General features: G+C 38.3%; 1 protein-coding gene and 1 pseudogene across 10 annotated transcripts in view; both read left to right on the forward strand.

The window, feature by feature from the left end:
* Positions 1–19,609, forward strand: part of FBXL20 (F-box and leucine rich repeat protein 20) — a 74,803-nt gene that overhangs the window by 14,884 nt on the left and 40,310 nt on the right. For 6 of the 10 annotated variants that reach the window (XR_004972672.1, XR_004972669.1, XR_004972670.1 and 3 more), the window contains exons 1-3: positions 9,832–9,935; positions 13,004–13,065; positions 17,480–17,534. Coding sequence is in view for 5 of the 10 variants with exons in the window: in XM_036339136.1 (XP_036195029.1) it covers positions 13,004–13,065; positions 17,480–17,534 (117 nt within the window). In the remaining 5 variants the exon portion in view is untranslated. Of the gene's footprint in view, positions 1–9,824; positions 9,936–13,003; positions 13,066–17,479; positions 17,535–19,609 lie in introns of those variants that run through there. The other 4 variants (XM_036339139.1, XM_036339140.1, XM_036339138.1 and 1 more) reach the window with 3 other exon arrangements.
* LOC118672506 lies at positions 7,987–8,087 on the forward strand (annotated as a pseudogene).

Genomic DNA, 19,609 nt, shown 5'->3' on the forward strand with positions numbered 1-19,609 from the left:
CTGTAGGAGAGTGACCACAACCAGTGGTTAGGCTGTGTTTTCTAATCATTTTTAAGTACTACTTATTTTTTTAAAATATATTTTTATTGATTTCAGAGAGCAAGAGGGAAAGAGAGATAGAAACATCACTAATGAGAGAGAATCATTGATTGGCTGCCTCTTGCATGCCCCCCACTGGGTATCGAGCCCTGTGGGCACATGGGCCCTGACTGGGGCTTGTGCCCTGACCAGGAATGGAACTGTGACTTTCTGGTTCATAGGTCGATGCTGAACCACTGAGCTACGCCAGCCAGGCTGTACTACTTATTTTTAACCACTACTTATGATTCAAGACAGGGCATTCACACGGGACAGCTATTGTTGTGTTGGCTGTTGTCGTTTTTATATTTGACAATTTAAGGGAAAAGAGGTCAGTGCCCTTGACTACATAGTCAGGTATTGCATGTTTTAAAAATTCTTGTGGCACACCAGTTGAAAATCTCTGTTCTAGACTAAGGTATTTCTTCCCTTCCACTTTAAAAAATCTGTCCTAAAAATATAAAAAAAATAAATCCTTGTTCCAGTTTAATACATTGTGTTTTTTGGTTCCTTTTAAATCTAAAATATAATTTCTGGAATGCAGTTAGTATATCTAGGGTACTATGTACTTTTTGTTTCTTATCTAAAACAGGGGAATGCTTTTTCTACAAATAAGTAACATGGCTACATTAAAATCCTATTGCTTTGGAAATGTTTCTATAGCAGTAAGATGATTTAAAATGTGTGTTTGTGAGTGAATTACTATCTGACATATGTCTTGGAAAATTCCACCGATTCTGCCAATTTTCAGTTTCTGGCACATTGACTAGAATTTGTACATGAGGAAATCAAACCCTGCTTTCTCTTGATTTACCAATCCCTGTGGCATTTTGGAATATGAAATTCAGTTAAATACCTGCTACTGCATCAAATCTCCTAATGACTTGCAGTATTTATCTCTTAGTTCTTTTGTATGTATTTAGATGAGGTGGAACTGGGGAAAGTGAAGGAGGAGAGAAGGACATATATTGCTACTTTGAATTGTCAGTTCTTTCCTTTCACTTCAAACTTAAAAAGAAGTTTTCAGTAGGGCATGGAAGATTTTGTCAACGAAAGAAATTCCAAACCTATAGAACATTAAAGAGTTTATTTCAGCCAAACTGAGGACATGCCTATAAGCAAGATCTCAAAATGCTCCAGAGAATGGCAGTTTTGTGGGTTTTTAAAATATATATATATATATATATATATATATATATATATATATATATATACACATACACACACACACACACATTGTTGATTTTTTACAGAGAGGAAGGGAGAGGGACAGAGAGTTAGAAACATCAATGAGAGAGAAACATCGATCAGCTGCCTCCTGCACACCTCCTACTGGGGATGTGCCCGCAACCAAGGTACATGCCCTTGACCTGAATCAAACCTGGGACCCTTCAGTCCACAGGCCAACGCTCTATCCACTGAGCCAAACCAGTTAGGGCAGTTTTGTGGTTTTTAAAATACATTTTGAATCAGAGGAGGGAAGTAAGGAATCTATGATTGGATGAAAAGTAAAATGAAGAGGTATACATTTACATTGCTGGTACAAGATAAAAAGGTTTATAGTGAATAGGGGTGGTACATAGGCAATAAGATCATGTGTTCCCTTGAGGGTGGTTACACCTCAGAGAGATCTGAAAAAAGGATTACTCTGGCATTTCACAGTTATAACCTAGATGCACAAGAACAATGGGTAGGGCTTGCTTACAGCAAAGATAGATCTTTACTAAAGAAATTATAAGCCTAGGGTGTGGCTACCCACCATGACCTGCACAGTTTGGAATTTATGATCAGATCACTCTGTGAGGTTACTTCAGTCACTGCACTTGTCATATTTATTACATAGCCCCCTTTTTTCATTCACAATTTCTAGGAATGAGCAGTCATATCCAGTGGTTCTTCAAATTCATGGAGTCCTCAGAGCACTGGAATGTTGCTGAGTATAGTTAAAATTTAGTAGGTGACAGAGAATAGAATAAAAGTGTGTACTTATTTTAGACTGAGAGCAAGGAATTGGTAGTGGATATAGATTTTGGTTAAGTAAACAGAAGTCAGGATAAAAGAAAGCTTGGAATACTGAGGTAGATGTTAGAAGATGTCCAAAGCAGAAGGTTTGACCTAGTAAGTACTGTGTTTGTTTTCTAAATGTACCCCTTCCTTGGTTTTTATCTAGGGATTTCTTTCTTAAGATAAATCTTCTATATATATAAAAGGCTAAGTGACTGACCGTCCGACTGACCGACTAGCAGGCCCGTACATATGACGCGCACTGGCAATTTAAAAATAAACATTGATACATATAAAGCTCTCACTGGCGCCACTTCTATTATAGAGAAAGGGCGAATAGCGATATTAAAATATTTTGTATTGTAATTTTGTAACACTGTATTATATATACTATTTTGACATGTAGTATTTTGCAGTAATGTAATTACCGCACGAATCTTTCTTCTAATTAATTTCCTTTCAATGTGCACGTATTGTGCACCGGGCCACTAGTTTAGTCATAAGATGATAACACACTGGCAGTAGTTTCTTTTTAAAAAGCAGTTATGTTTCTGTTAGGGACAAGATGTTGGGTGGAGGAATTACAGACTTTTTTTTAAATGTTTATTTAGCCATGCAAAATGTTTTTCCTTTTAGACCCTGGCAAGAAAACCAGCCAATCAGAAAAACATTTGGTGTTGGCTTAGCTAGGAAATGGCATAATCAGTAAAAATTACTTAGAAAAAGTATAAATAAAAATAGTTTTAAAAAAAATCTTCTGCAGTTTCAACTTTGGATTTCTTTATAAAAATTTATCCTTAAATCTATCCCTAAAATTTTACTCCCATTGAAAGATTTGACTTATATTGGGTTACCTGTGTATGTCTTATATTTTTTAAAACAATATATTTTTACTGATTTCAGAGAGGAAGAGAGAGGGGGGGAGAGAGAGAGAAACATCAGTGATGAGAGAGAATCATTGATTGCTGCCTCCTGCACACTCCCCATTGGGGACCGAGCCACAACCTGGGCATGTGCCCTTGACTGGAATCGAACCAGGGACCCTTTAGTCCGCAGGCCGACGCTCTATTCACTGAGCCAAACAAGTTAGGGCTGTATGTCTTAAATTTTATTCAAATCCATGAAATTTAGATCATGAGTCAAGCTTTTTATTATTTATTTATTTGAAATATATTTCTTGATTTTAGAGAGGAAGGGATTGAGAGAGAATCATTGATTGGCTGTTGCTGCCTCCTACACGCTACACACTGGGGATCGAGCTTACAACCTGGGCCTGTGCCCTGACCAGGAATCGAACCGTGACCTCCTGGTTCATAGATCGACACTCAACCACTGAACCATGCTGGCTGGGCTCAGTGAAATAAGTTCAGATGGACAGATCTCAGAGGGGAGAGAGAGGTGGAGGGAATGGGAAGAGATTAACCAAAGAACATAAATACATTACACATGGACACAGACAGTAGTGTGGGAAGACCTGGGGTGGGGTAGGGCTGGGTGGAGAGGGGCAAAGAGAGGATGAATGGAGGATCTCTGTAATGCTGTCAACAATAAAAAACAAAACATTATGCAGTATAAAGGAAGCCAGATGAAAGATAAACATTTTCTGTTTCCATTTTTTTAAATGTCCAGAAAGGAAAATCTACAGAGACAGAAACCATATTAGTGGTTGCTTGAGGTTAGAGATCAGCACAGGGATTGATTGCAGAGGGGTATGAGGGATATTTTGGGGGGGGGTGGAAACGCATCAAAGTGAATAATGATGGTTGCACACAAATTACTGAAGTGTACATTTAAAGCCAATAAATGTTATTGTATGTGAATTATACCATAACAACACTGTTTAAAAGTGCTATATGCAGGTGAAATTCCATGATGGTGAAACTTAGCAATTATTATAATTTTCATAAAACAAATTTAATGTAGTTCATGTCCTTTTAAATAAATGGGGCAAAAGCTGAGTCTCCAAACTTACATCTCTTCATATAATTTAAGTATGTGTAAAGACATTCAGTCTGTTACTGTGCTGGTGTCATTTGCGTCTTATTTACTAAATTTAATGTAACATTTAGTTGGTAACTGGTATTCTGAGCTTTGGGGTGAGTTGGAGTTTCATAGGAGAAGGAACCAAGCACACCCGGTTAGGAAGATTGGGAAAGACTTCATGGCATAGAGAGCATGTCCAGTGGACATTACTCTCTATTTCTGTTGACAGATTAGGCAAGTTTGGTTACAGGTACTTTAGAGAAAATGACATGAGCAAAAGCACAGAGCCTGTTTGAGGAGAAGCAAATGGTCCTTAAGTTCTACTTTATTTCTGTTTTTCTCCTATTGGTTATAATTTACTATATATAAGTAAAAGTTGCTGTGAATTACTAAATGTACCATTATTTTATAAACCACAAAAACTTTAGATTTTAATTTTAAGATGCTTCCAGAATTGTTAAAATGAAAAAAATACCTTAAAATTTTTAATTGTGGGAGAAACTAAGATGGCGGCATAGATAAACACCGGGAAATTGCCGCCTCTCACAACAATTGAAAATTACCGCAAAGGACAGAGCAAACATCATCCAGAACAACAGGAAGGCTGGCTGAGTGTAAATTCTACAACTAGAAGGAAAGAAAAGCACGCTGAGAGCCACAGGAGCTGCAGAGGTGAAGTGCAGAGGTACAAGTGCAGAGGTACAAGTGCAGAGGTACGGCGGCTCGCCCGCGCGCAAGTAAAGGGGGTGGCACCTGAGGACGTGGCTGTCTTTTTGAATCACAAGCTCCCGACTGCTCTGAACTCCGGTTCCGGGAAGTCTCTGGGGACCCAGGACTCATACGGGGAGAAGCTGGTCTGTCCGGCAGCGGGCGAACTTGAAGGCGGCTTTCCCTCAGAGGTGCTTGCAGCAATTAGCGGGTCACTGAGACCTGCGACTCCGGGCGGAGAATCAGCCATAGCTCCTTGATCCGCCCTTTGATTCCCTGAGACCCCGCCCCACCCAGGCTGCGGCAGAGGCTTTTGCATGTGAATGTACCTAACTGCAGCTGAGCCAGGCAGACCCGGAACTTCCAAGAGAAGGCCCAAGGCCCCACAGCGGCTTGCATTGCTTCACAGCTGAGCCTCTTCGTGGCTCCTGCTGTGTGGCCTCAGGCAGAGGCTGAATTAGCACCTCCTTAGATCCAGGAGCCACTGTACCCAGTGGTCAGAGGGGGACCATCCAGACTGCAACTCCTCAGATCCATAAGGGACACACTCAGGGAGCAGATTCAGTGAGCACCAAAGCCCCACTGAAGCAAGTCTTGCCCCAGAAGGGTGTCTTCAGCACAGAAGTTCTCCCACTTTAGACACAACTGATTCTCACAGCCAATTGGCCTGGAGGTCAATTCCTCCCAGTGATCCTATAACAACCAAGGCACCAAGAGTACACCAAGAGTGTCCACCTCAGGTAACTGGGGAGGCTGAGCTACTGGGCCCTACAGGACACCTGGCGCGCAGGGCCACTCTATCAACACAGGGAAGCTGCCAAAATGCGGAGACAAAGAAACAGGTCACAAATGGCAGAAATGGAGGAAAGCAAACGACTGGATATAGAGTTCAAGGCCACGTTTATAAGGTTTTTCAAGAATTTTATGGAAACCGCCGATAAATTTAATGAATCCCTCAATAAGTATAGTGAGACCATGGAGCACATGAAAAAGGACCAACTAGAAATTAAGCATACACTGACTGAAATAAAGAATAATTTACAGAGATCCAACAGCAGACAAGAGGATCCCAAGAATCAAGTCAAAGATTTGAAATACAAAGAAACAAAAAATACCCAACCGAAAAAGAAAAAAGAAAAGAGATTCCAAAAATATGAAGATAGTGTAAGGAACCTCTGGGACAACTTCAAGCGTACCAACATCAGAATTATAGGGGTACCAGAAGGAGAGAGAGGGCAAGATATTGAAAACCTTTTTGAAGAAATAATGACAGAAAACTTCCCCTACCTGGTGAAAGAAATGGACTTACAAGTCCAGGAAGCGCAGAGAACCCCAAACAAAAGGAATCCAAAGAGGACCACACCAAGACACATCATAATTAAAATGCCAAGAGCAAAAGATAAAGAGAGAATCTTAAAAGCAGCGAGAAAGACAGTCAGTTACCTACAAGGGAGTACCCATACGACTGTCAGCTGATTTCTCAACAGAAACCATGCAGGCCAGAAGAGAGTGGCAAGAAATATTCAAAGGTGATGAATAGCAAGAACCTGCAACCAAGATTACTTTATCCAGCAAAGCTATCATTCAGAATAGAAGGTCAGATAAAGAGCTTCACGGATAAGAAAAAGCTAAAGGAGTTCATCACCACCAAACCAGCATTATATGAAATGCTGAAAGGTATTCTTTAAGAAGAGGAAGAAGAAGAAAAAGGAACTCTTACCATTTGCCACAGCATGGATGGAACTGGAGAGCGGATAAATACCACATGATCTCACTCATTTGTGTAATATAATGAACAACATAAACTGATGAACAAGGTCTGATCCAGAGACGGAGAGGCATTGATTGGACTGTCGGGACTTGGAGGGAAGGTAGGGGAGGGTGGGGGTAAGGGGGAAAGATCAACCAAAGGACTTATATGCAAGCATATAGGTCTAATCAATGGGCATGGACAACGGGGGGGGTGAGGGCATGAGCGGGGGGGGTGGGGGGGTAGAGGGTAACGTGGGGACAAGGACACATATGTAATATCTTAATCAATAAAAAATATATTAAAAAAAGACAATATTAAAAAAAAATTTTAATTGTGAAAAAATACATATAGCATAAAATTTGCCATCATCTATTTTTTGTTAATCCTCACCAGAGGATTTTTTCCATTGTTTTTGTTTGTTTGTTTTTGTTTGTTTGTTTTATAGAGAGAGAGTGAAAGGGAACGGGGAAGAAGGGAGAGAAACATCAATGTGTCTTTCTCACATTGACTGGTTGCTTCCCGCACAGGTTGGGGGGAACCCACAACCGAACCTGCGACCCTTCAGTCCTCGGGCAGACATTCCAACTGCTGTGCCAATCCTGCCAGGGCCATCTTCATCATTTTTAAGTGTACAATACACTCTGTTGGGCAACCGATCTTCAGAACTTTCATCTTGCAAAAACAAAATATATCTTTGTAAAATCTAAAAATATATTCATAAATTTAGCTGCATGTGTATCAGATTCAAATTAAAAGTGACTTAAATATAATAGTTTATTTTGACTTCATATAAAGCCCAGAGTCATGGTGTCTCTACAGTCATCATCATCAGGCTTTTTCTAGTTTTCTGCTTATTTTTACAACTTGGCCTTCAACGTTATGATAGAAGACAAAGTTCAGTCATCCTAACCACATTTCAAACAGTATAACTGAAGAAGGAGTAAAGAAGGGGCATGCCTTCTCTTTTTAAGGACACTCCAGAAATTGCAGACCACTTTTTCTTACATTCTGTTGGCCAGAACTTAGTAACCTGGCCTTATCTAACTGCAAAGGAAATAAAGTCTTTTTTTCACACTGCCCTGTGCTAGCCAAAAATTGGGAATTCTGTTACTCTAAAAGAGGAAAATGGATATTGGGGGATAACTAGTATTCCCTGCCAAAAGACTCATTAAACTTTGTATTTCTTAGAAAGCTTGAATAAAATAGATCAGATCTTTTAATATCTTTTGGAGTTGGTAACTATACTCTTAATTAAATTATCAGCAGGGGTCACTGTTGAGCAAGTATTTATTTATTTTTTTTCCTTTGTTCAACCTGTCATTTCTCTCCCCGATCCTGGATTTAAAACTTCTTGAACTGGTTTCCTGGGTCTTGTTTGTGTGCTAATAAGCACTTAAATTCATCATGTTAGTAAACTAATCCCCAAAATGTGCCAAAGTAAGATTTAAAAACTGATCAGAGTGCTCCTATGGCAGCACATGTACTAAAATTGGAACGATACAGATTAGCATGGCCCCTGAACAAGGATGACATGCAAATTTGTGAAGCATTTCATATTTTTTTAAAATATATTTTATTGATTTTTTTTACAGAGAGGAAGGGAGAGGGATAGAGAGTTAGAAACATCGATCAGCTGCCTCCTGCACACCCTCTACTGGGGATGTGCCCACAACCAAGGTACATGCCCTTGACCGGAATCGAACCTGGGACCTTTCAGTCCGCAGACCGACGCTCTATCCACTGAGCCAAAGCGGTTAGGGCGCATTTCATATTTTTTATTTCAGACTGATTAAAATAATAAATCTCAAAAAAACTGATCAAAAGGTTAAATCAACAAAAAATGCTTCTTACCATTCAGGAACTCTATTAGATGATGTAATTATAATTTGTAATTTAAAGTTCTATTTTTCAGCTCTGTAATGATAGAAAAACAATTACAGTGTTATGCAAAGCAACAATAAGTGCTAATGTTTGACAAACCAAGTCACTTATTTAAGTGATTTTTTTAAATTTAAGAATGTCCTATCCTAGAAGAAGGGCTGTAGCCATGTCCCTTTGCTTTTTTAAGAGTTTGGTGTCCTATCTTGAAACATAGCGAGAGAACAGTTTAGTTGCTCTCATGTTTTCCTCTCTGACTACATCCTTGTAATTGTTTGTGGATAGATTATAAAAATACATAATGGTATAACCCCGTGTTAATATAAAACCAGATTACCTAAGAAGGTCAAATGTTTGAACAGTCATTTCCTCTACAACAGTTACAGCTTAAACCCTTCACAAATTTGTTGTAATTCATTATAGTTTTGACATCCTTTGTATTTTGCATGAGAAACCGAGAGTTTGGATTCAGCTGAAATATTAAAATATCTAAAACATGTATTCTATTGCTTCTGTGAAACATTTATTTTACAAACAATACCATCAACTAGCAGAAGCCAATTGGTTTTCCTAGAAAACATCTAAAATTATTGTATATCTGCCTCTAGAATTATTTTCTAAACTCCATTGCTGTGTCACTTAAATAGTAAAATCTGATTATCCGTGAGAACTGTACTTTCTTGGATTCTGAGATCCTCAATCCACTTTATCTGGTCAGTTGTTTCTCAAACTTTAAGGAAGCATCAGTATCACTTTGAGGGCTTGTTAAATACAAATTGCCCCTCTTTACCTTCACCTCCTCCCCAACCCCAGATGCCGATTCTATAGGTCTGGAGTACAGCCCAAGAATTTGCTTTTCTAACAAGGCCCCCTTTTGATACTGATGCTGCTGGTCAGATGACCACAGTTATGAACCACTGATCTTAGCCTTTTTTGCAAAATTGGAGTATGGTCCATATGTGCAGTAGGATGATAAGGGAAATATAAATCTGGACAGATGTCCTGTACACCTGGTGTTTCCAGATCCTCTCAGGATACTGTGTATTCCTTTTTCCCTTCACATGCCTTCATGTTCCCACAGAGACAACAGCATTCAGTTTGTATAGACCAGTGGTCGGCAAACTCATTAGTCAGCAGAGCCAAATATCAACAGTACAACGATTGAAATTTCTTTTGAGAGCCAAATTTTTTAAACTTAAACTATATAGGTAGGTACATTGTTATTAACTTCATTAAGGTACTCCTAAGCTGGCCTTTGCTAAAAACGTCCTCAATCTGATTGAGGTAAGTTTGCTGAGGTCGACCCCTTCCAACTCTCCCATCCACACTCGTCTTGTATACTTGTTTCGCCCAGGTGAAAACCGACTTCTGCGCATGGGCCACGAAGATTCAATCGCACTGTATGTGCGCACCCGCACGTGGTATTTTGTGGAAGAGCCACACTCAAGGGGCCAAAGAGCCGCATGTGGCTCGCGCGCCGCGGTTTGCCGACCACTGGTATAGACTGAAGCAAGGAAAACAATCAGCAACTGTGTGTGAATTTTGTTCCTTTTTATAATTAGAGTTGTAGAAGAGGAGAGAGATGATTTTTTAAAAAAAATACCTTCCACTGATGGGTAGATATTGTTGGGAAGCAGATAATTCCTTTTTTTTTTTTTTAATAATTATTGTTGAAAGTATTACATGTGTCCCCTTCCCCCCCCCCCCCCATTAACCCCTCCTGCCTGCCCCAGGCCCTCACTGCTCCATTGTCTGTGTCCATGGGCCATGCATATATGCATACAAGGTCCTTGGTTGATTACTTTCTGCCCACCCACCCTCCCCTGCCTTCCCCGGGAGATTCCGCACTCTCTTCTATAGGAAAGCAGATTATTCTTTACTTTCAGATAATTTTCTAAAACATGTAATTGTCAGGCAATAGCATTACTTTTATTTTTAATCCTCATTGGTGGATATATTTTTATTGATTTTTAGAGAGCGAGGAAGTGGGGGGAAGAGAGAGAGAGAGAAACATCGATTGATTGCCTCCCTTGCCTCTCGTACCCACCCCAACCGGGGATGAAACCTGAAACCTTTTGGTATACTGGACAATGCTCCAACCAGTGGATCCACACAGCCAGGGCAATAACATTACCTTTATTATAAGACCAGAGGCCCAGTGCACGGATTCTTGCACCAGTGGGGTCCCTCGGCCTGGCCTGTGGGGATTGGGCCAAAACCAGCTCGCCAACATCCCCCCAAGGGGTCCTGGATTGGAGGAGGGCAGTTCTCAGGTGACGCACCCTGGAATCAGGCTCTCTCCTCTCTGGTTCTGGGTGCATCACCCGAGAACCGCAGCTGCCAAGTCACCGCAGCTCTGCAGCTCCTGTGTTGAGCGCTTGCCCCCCTGGTGGTCAGTGTGTGTCATAGCTACCAGTCTGAGCATTTGGTGGTCATTGCTACCGGTCAAACAGTTGGACAGTTGCTGAGGCTTTTAGGTAGTGTTTGCTGCACTGAAGCTTAGTAGTTAAACCAACTTGTTACCAAGTCCTTAGCCAGGGAAAAGAAGAAAAGTCTATAAAGGAAAATCTATTAGTTATTGGACTCCTCAGCAGAAACTCTGCAAGTTAGAAGAGAGTAGAACCAAATACTCAAACTACTGAAAGAGAGAAATTACTGGCCTTGAATAATATATCCAGCAAAGTTATCCTTTAGATATGAAGAAGTGAAGACTTTTCCAGACATACTGAAGATGAGGGAATTTATCACCAGAAGCCTTCCATTGCAGGAAATACTCAAGGGGGTTATTGTACCTGAAACAAAGAACAAAATGTCACAAAACCACAAGTAAGATCATCAACAAACTTACAGCATAAACAGGGATAATTTGTGACAACAGAAACATAAAAGGGGATGGATAAAGGACTGAATTTGCAAAGGAGAATGGAGCCCAAATGCATTCAAAAGAAAAAGGACTGCTGTATAAATGACACTTACTTTTTCATAAACTTAATGGTAAACACATACACACACAAAAAAACTGAGACACATAACTTAAAAAAAGAGGAAACAGATGAAAAAAGTATGGAATACTGCCAAATAAAACAACAATCGGAAACACAAAGGAAAAAGAACCAATGTAGGCACAGAGCTACCAGAAAACAAAAGATAAAATGGCTGTAGGAAATCCTCATACATCAGTAATTACCCTAAATATTAATGGACTGAATTCACCAATAAAAAGGCACAAAGTAACAGATTGGATCAAAAAACAAAATCTAACCATATGCTGCCTTTAGGACACACATCTAAGCTGCAACCATAAACATAGATTCAAAAGGATTCTCCAAGCAAATAGCATCCACAGAAAAGCAGGTGTAGCCATACTTATATCTGACAAAATTAAAATCCTTCTTTTCTCCTCTTTTTTTTTTTTTTTTTATTTCCACTGTCCCTGGAACCTTACAGAGATCTGCATCATATTTTACTTGAACTATAATTTCAGTATATTCTTAGCTTATCCTCTTCGTAGTCCAGAGTTTAATTTCTTTCGGTGTCTCTTCTCAAAATGATTGTTTCAAATTTCCTTCATAACCTAACCCCACCATCCACTTAACAGTTCATTCATTAGATTTAATGAGTTCCTAACATGTATCAGGCTCTGTGCTCAATCGTGGATACTGTTTGGATGTCGGAGATTGAGGGGAAAGTACATTCACTACTGCCCTACCCCTTCAAATTTTCAATTATTTCTTCTTTGTTTTTAAATTGATTTCAGAGAAGGGAGGGGGGGGGAGAAAAACATCAATGATGAGAGAGAATCATCAATCGGCTGCCTCCTGCGCACCCACCCTGGGAATCGAGCCCACAACCCGGGCATATGATCTGACCAGGAATCAAACAGTGATCTCCTGGTTCATAGGGTGCCACTCAACCACTGAGCCACCCTGGCTGGGCACCTTAATGGCATTTTGATTTTTTTAAGAGTTTATTTTAGTCAAACTGGTGACATATACCAGAGAACAAGATCTTAAATGCTCCTAATTGGCTTTTTTAAAAAAATACATTTTTATTGATTTCAGAGAGGAAGGGAGAGTGGTGAGAGAGAGAGAGAGACATGAATGATGAGAGAGACATCATTGATCGGCTGCCTCCTGCACATCTCCTACTGGGGATGTGCCCGCAACCCAGGTACATGCCCTTGACCGGAATCGAACCTGGGACTCTTCAGTCCGCAGGCTGACGCTCTATCCACTGAGCCAAACCGGTTTCGGCGTTAATGGCATTTTTAAATGGTCATTCTGTAGTGATGTGGTTTTAAGCAGTAAACCTTTTGTGATTCAGTTTTCTTATATGTAAAATGAAGATTAGAGGTAATGTGAAGATTCAGTACATTAATACATGAAACTGACTGCTATTAGTTTAAGATTTCTAAAGACGGGGAACAAATTAAGTATCTCAAAGATGTTTTTCAGCCTAAAGAATATCTGAAAATATGACTATGGCTTATAATACCCACTATACTTATTATTTACCTCTCTCCTAAGAGGATTACCTCTAAACTGTTGAGCATAATAAAATGTTAAGTATAACACTTGACACAGTATTTTATTTTTGCAGATGTTCTCAAATAGTGATGAAGCTGTAATCAATAAAAAGCTTCCCAAAGAACTCCTATTACGGTAAGTCTGAATGCTAATTTTATGTTTGTGTGTGTGTGTATCATATTTGTCTATTTAAAAATTTATACTTTTCCTATATTAGTAATATCTGGATTATCTGAATTTACAAATTTATTGATTTTTTTGTTAAATAATCTTGTCTTTTCTAGATATAAATATTTTTGAATGTTTAATCTAGAAAACTTTCTCCTACCCAATTTGAACCTATATATGATTTTGTTTACTCATTTTCCCTTTGCCCTATTCTTGTAGATAATGTAAGAGATAGCATATTTTATTTTAGTATAGTACTGATTTTTTTTGAAGAGTGATTTTAATCCATCCCTTCCCCATACTTACGTTTGCAACGAAATACTACATATACTGAGGTGCTGTATAGAAGAGTTACAACCCTTTATTTTATTGATAGAAAGGCAAAAGCTATTTGAGACTTTCTTTTCCTATATTGCACTTATAATTTTACCTTTCTTACTTTTAATGTTTAGAAAGTACATTTGGGGTCACCCATAACATAAAACACACAGCTCCTAATTTACATACCTGACTTAGGAATCACCTAGGAAGAAACAGGCATTAGGGAAGTTATTTTCAGTATCCATTATTTAGGCATTAATCACACCATTCTTTGTTCACTTATGTGAAATACCATGACTGAGAAAGAAAGGTGTATTCTCACTTGCAATTGTAAGAAGTTGTTATTTGTGCTTAGAGGTATCACTTCTTGTTCTTAGCTTGCTACCAAGTCTAGCCAGCCCATAACCAGCCCGTCCCTGCTTCAGGATTTATATGTCTTATGTCCTCCACTATATTGTAAGATCTCTGTAAACAGGGACTATCTATATATATAAAAACCTAAGCGACCGTCCGACCATCTGACCGGTAGCTATGATGTGCAATGACCACCAGGGGACAGACGCTCCAACCAGTAGTTATGAAGCAAACTGACCACCAGGGGGGCAGACGCTCAGTGCAGGAGCTGCCGAGCTATGGTGACTTGGCAGCAGCGGATCTCAGGTGACACACCTGGAACCAAAGAGGAGGGAGCCCGATTCCGGGGTGTGTCACCCGAGAACCGCCCTCTCGCAATCCGGGACCCCTCAAGGGATATCAGAGAGCCGGTTTCGGCCCAATCCCCACAGGCCAGGCCGAGGGACCCTGGACCTCTAGTATCCTATAAATATTTATGTAGTACCTTACACATTGGAGATACTAAGAAAAAATAACGGAATTGAACTTGCAATGAGTTTTTCCCTGGAAGCATTGCTTATGTACATGCTGGTTGACTAAAGCTTAAGATAATAGCAATACACCCTTGACTGCCCAGGGCCATTGGAGAATATACAATCCTGAATATATTAAGTAATGTCTTGAGTATCCCTCAAATTTCAGCAAAATTTTAGCTATATATTTTTAGGTAGGTTATGTTCTTAACTGCTGTTGTAAGCTGAGTATACTAAGGCATTCTTTAGGTTTTTTTTATAATGACATTTATTTGAATGCTCAGTGTTACATTGTATTATTGTAGTTTACCTTAAGACTCACTAAGATTTAGGGAAATTACTTGACTCCTTGTTAACTGGCCATACCATATATGGCTTATGTTTTTCTGTTTTTGCCATGAAACCCAAATTTCTTACTATGGCCTACAAGACCCCTCATGATCTGGCATTATAGTTTAAATTGACTGCTTCCTAACCTAAACAGGAAACCTAACTACCAATGATTTCTGTGAGGAAATGAGCTTGAGTTCCAAATAGTCGATTCTGTACTTCCTGATGGGAACAAGTCCCTTCCTAAATAGGAGACAGAGTGAAATTGATATCCTGAGAAGGAAGGAAATGACTAGATACCATAAAACATACTACTTATGAATGCATTTAAGCATATAAAACATCGATTTTGTTTAAAGCATTAAGACAAATAGAAAAGAGGCTTTTTTGATATCTTTGACATTACATCAAGCAGATAATTGATCAATATAAATGTTAATAAATTCAATTTGGGTATTTGTAATTTATTGAATGTGATATTTCCTAAAGTTTAAATTTTGTTTAAAGAATAAGAGCATGACCAGAAACCACAGATGCCCTGGGAAGGAAAACTGGATAACTGGAAGATAGGAATAGAAGGAAAGCTTACTTTTTATTAAGCTTTTTTGTATCTTTTAGCTATTCTTATTTGAACTCTTTATTTTGAAATAGTTACAAAAAGCTACAAAAATAGTTTTGAGAATACCCTTCCCTAAGAACTGAAATTTTATATAATTAAACAATACAGTTATCAAAATTAGGAAATTAACATTGATATAGCACTCTTAACTAATCTACAGACCTATTCAAATTCCTCAGTTGTCCCAATAATATCTTTTATTCTTGCCCAGGATCCATTCCAGGATTAGACATTCCATTCAATTGTCGTGTCTGCTTAGTTTTCTTTAATCTGGGGCAATTCCTTAGTCTTTCTATTGTTTTCATAATCTTAATACTTTTGAACTGTTACTTTATAGACTCCCTCAATTTGGCTTTGTCTGGTGTTTCCTTATGATTAGGTTATGCACTTTGACAGGTATATTACAAAAATGGTATTGTACATAAGCACATATGTTAATATGCTTATTACTGGTGATTCTAACTTTGATCACTTAGTTAAGAAAGTGTTTTTCTGTTTCTCCACTGTGAAATTATTTTTCTTTGTTATTGATAAATATCTTGTGGGGAGAGATATTGAGACTATATAGGGGTTCTGTTAAAATTCAGTTTAAGCCCTAGCTGGTGTTACTCAGCGGTTAGAGTTTCAGCCCCTCACACCGAAGGGCCTCAGGTTCGAATCCTGGTCAAGGGGCACCCAGACCTCGTTGGGTGCATGTGGGAGGCAACCAATCAATGTGTCTCTCTCTCCCTCTCTCCCTTCCACTTTCTCTCAAAATCAATGAAAAAAATATCTTTGGGTGAGGATTTAAAAAAATACAGTTTAATAAATATTGTACAGCATTTGGTTTGGTTAGATTTTAAGTTACATCATACATCATTGATTCCAGCATATATTAACTTACACGGAGGACAATTGTGTTCTTTTTTTTTTTTTTTTAATATATTTTATTGATTTTTTTACAGAGAGGAAGGAAGAGCGTTAGTTAGAAAGTTAGAGAGTTAGAAACATCAATGAGAGAGAAACATGGATCAGCTGCCTCCTGCACACCCCCCACTGGGGATGTGCCCGCAACCAAGGTACATGCCCTTGACCGGAATCGAACCTGGGACCCTTGAGTCCACAGGCCGACGCTCTATCCACTGAGCCAAACTGGTTACAGCAACAATTGTGTTCTTAGGACCCTACTATTTCCTTGTAAATGCAAGGCCACAGCCAAGTTACCAAGTGTTCTTGTTTCCTCTTAACTTTAACTTACTGATTCTCTTCCTTCCCTTTTAAAACAAAGTTTATTATTAATGTGGTAGCAAGCTGGAATCCACTGTTTGCATAATGTGAAATCAGTTAGCAGAATTGACTGTGTACTCCCTTTCAGAGCAGAGCCATATGCATTTATTTAGGAGGGCCTCTTGATAAATGAATGTCAGTGTTTATAAGACAAAGAGTCTTGTGTATTTTCCAAGAGTTACTGTAAAGTGACTTGTTCCTCAGAGATTTCCTCTGAAGATGATATTGATAACTGTAAAAGTGACATGAAGGATAAGGCTGCTTGAGCCCACACATGCCCTTTTAGCTATGAAACAAGTTAGCTATGAAAGCAGTTTCAGAATGAGGATTATTATTACTTTAAAGAATCTACAATATTTTTCATTATTTTTTCAATTGTTGGAAGTGTTGGGACATAATTATCATGTAATAGTATATACTATGTGTGTGTGAGTTGGTAGAAGAGAGGAGTGAGGGAAAGATAAGAGAGAGATTATTGTTTCCCCTTTTCTGAACAGAGACAAAAGGTGTTTTTTAAAAATATATTTTTATTGATTTCAGAGAGGAAGGGAGAGGGAAATAGAAATATCAATGATGAGAGAGAATCATTGATCAATGGCCTCCTGCACACCCCCCATGGGGATCAAACCCGCAACCAGGGCATGTGCCCTGAGCAGGAATCGAACCGTGACCTCCCGGTTCATAGGTCAATGTTCAACCACTGCCAACTGGGTGACAAAAGGTCTTTGATTCAAATGTACTATAAGATTTGAGGCACAGGTTTCTTTTTGGTATAGTATATAGTATTGTAGTTGAGGATTTTTTCCCCTAACCCTAAATGTCATTTGTAATATTCTTTATTTTAGAGAATTTATAAGCTTTGCACATACGGTCCATTATTAAATTGGATGGGCAGTATTATTTTTTTTTTTTTGGCAGTATTATTTTTGTAAATTGCTCTACTTTATCTTATAATAAAGTGGTCTCTATCTCTTTTTAGGATATTTTCTTTTCTGGATGTTGTTACCTTGTGTCGCTGTGCTCAGGTCTCCAGGGTAAGAATGCTTGACATAATTAGAGGGGTACCACTTCCTGACACTGATAATAATCAGCTTCTGTAGTAGGGAAACTATTTACTTTAGATGTTAGTTGAATGTTGGGTTTCAAAGGATGTTGTTTCACCCATGGCATACCCAAATCTATGTAATTCTACAGTTCTACATGTACCGTCTTGACTATTTGTAGAATACAAACAGGAAACATTTTCCAGGAAAAAGTATTAAACATACAAATTAAAAGATTGGTCTCTACTGAGAATTGTAATAAAACAGTGTTTCATTATGTTTTCCTAGTTAATTTTACACACACATACACATGGAAAGCTCTTGAAGTCTGATTTGCATGTCACCTCCCCTTGTTTTTCTCTCAAAGGTAATAGCTAGATTTTTTAAATTGTAGAGCAAACTAGATTCCATCCTGAAAGTCAGTTTTTACATTGTACTTAATTACCCATTTTTGCCAAGTGGCTTGCCATGACAAAACAGTGAAACATCGTAATCTTATTGGCTGCCACTAATATAAAGAATAGAAACTCTTTTGTGGAAAAACTGCTTTATGAACCATTCCTAGTCTCTATTGTAATACAGATATAGAATAATTAACCTAATAAAAGGAGTGTGTACTTAGAATTATCATCTTTTTATAAACTGGACAGTGGTACAATCCTAGGTCCTGGATATGTAATACGTTTATGTCATACCATCCAGTATTGTGTTTATCTTTGTAGGTAGACCTAGGTTTTTCTTCAAATTGCCAACACCACTCTCAAACAAAACACAAAACTTGCCACAGAAAATTCACTTTGTCTTGCTATCTTTAGTGTAATTTCTGCATCCTAAAAGCCATACACTAAATCTGTGCATCAGCTATTTTTGAAACAATCAGCAGTGTTTTGATGATTTATGACATGTTTGTCCCTGGTACTTGAGTGACATGGCTTTTTGTCTCCATATGAATCTGAGGTCATCATTGAGAAACAAAATACTCAGACCAGTGTCTAAACCTGTTTAGTTACTGCATCTAATCTTAGCAATGTTGACTTGAGTGAATTTTAATTGTTTTCACTTGCAGGTTTTTCTTCCCTCTTAATACGTTTTAATTTAAAAGAAGTAAAGCACAGTGCCCATTTTCAGTAAATCCGGATAGTTAGTACATCAGTAGTTACCTTATTCTCTGTACTTGAAGTATTTAATTTGTTAAAAAAAAAACAAGACTCTAGGAGGAAACCTGTCATTCTGAATTTCAGTGTCAGTTTCGCATGATTCCTATTGCTAGGGAAAGTGTAGTGTAAGGAAATGGGAAATATCAAACCAAATCAGTATATTTAGCCCAAGAATCTAGTAAACATATGAACTTTAAAAGTTTTATCTGTTATCTCCCATAGCTAGCCATTTAAGAAACCATTGGAAAAATATGAAGCTACGAAAAGAAAAGTAACATTGAACTCCCGAGAAAACTTTAAAGATTTCTAGAATAATAACTTTGTTTACTTTCATATCCATGACTTATTTCTTACTGATTGTGTGACAGTTATTCTGTGGTCAATAAGTGTATACATAGTTTTTAAAAATTTCAGCATAAATCTATGTCTTGAATGTTATAGTAAGAGATGATAATCTAAGTTTATAGTTCAACAATATTAAGACTTTTGTTTACACTTTAAATTCAATAGGGAAAACTTTTAAAGACTTTCTCACTAAAATACAGCAAATTAACTCTGAATCATTTTCCACCAGATCCTGAAAAGTTAAAAAGTTTAGAAACTTTCTTACCTCCCTTTAACTTACTGAAGAAATGTATGAGAAGTCTTAAACCAGCGGTTCTCAACTTGTGGGTTGTGACCCCTTTGGCGGTCGAACGACCCTTTCACAGCTGTCGCCTAAGACCATCCTGCATATCAGATATTTGCATTACGATTCATAACAGTAGCAACATTACAGTTATGAAGTAGCAACGAAAATAATTTTATGGTTGGGTCACAACATGAGGAACTGTATTTAAAGGGCCAGAAGGTTGAGAACCACTGTCTTAAACTTTCACTGTTTTGCAGTGATCACTGACTTTAGTTAGA

Source organism: Myotis myotis, unplaced genomic scaffold (genome assembly GCF_014108235.1).
Source record: "Myotis myotis isolate mMyoMyo1 unplaced genomic scaffold, mMyoMyo1.p scaffold_m19_p_17, whole genome shotgun sequence".
In the NCBI taxonomy this organism is placed as follows: domain Eukaryota; kingdom Metazoa; phylum Chordata; class Mammalia; order Chiroptera; family Vespertilionidae; genus Myotis; species Myotis myotis.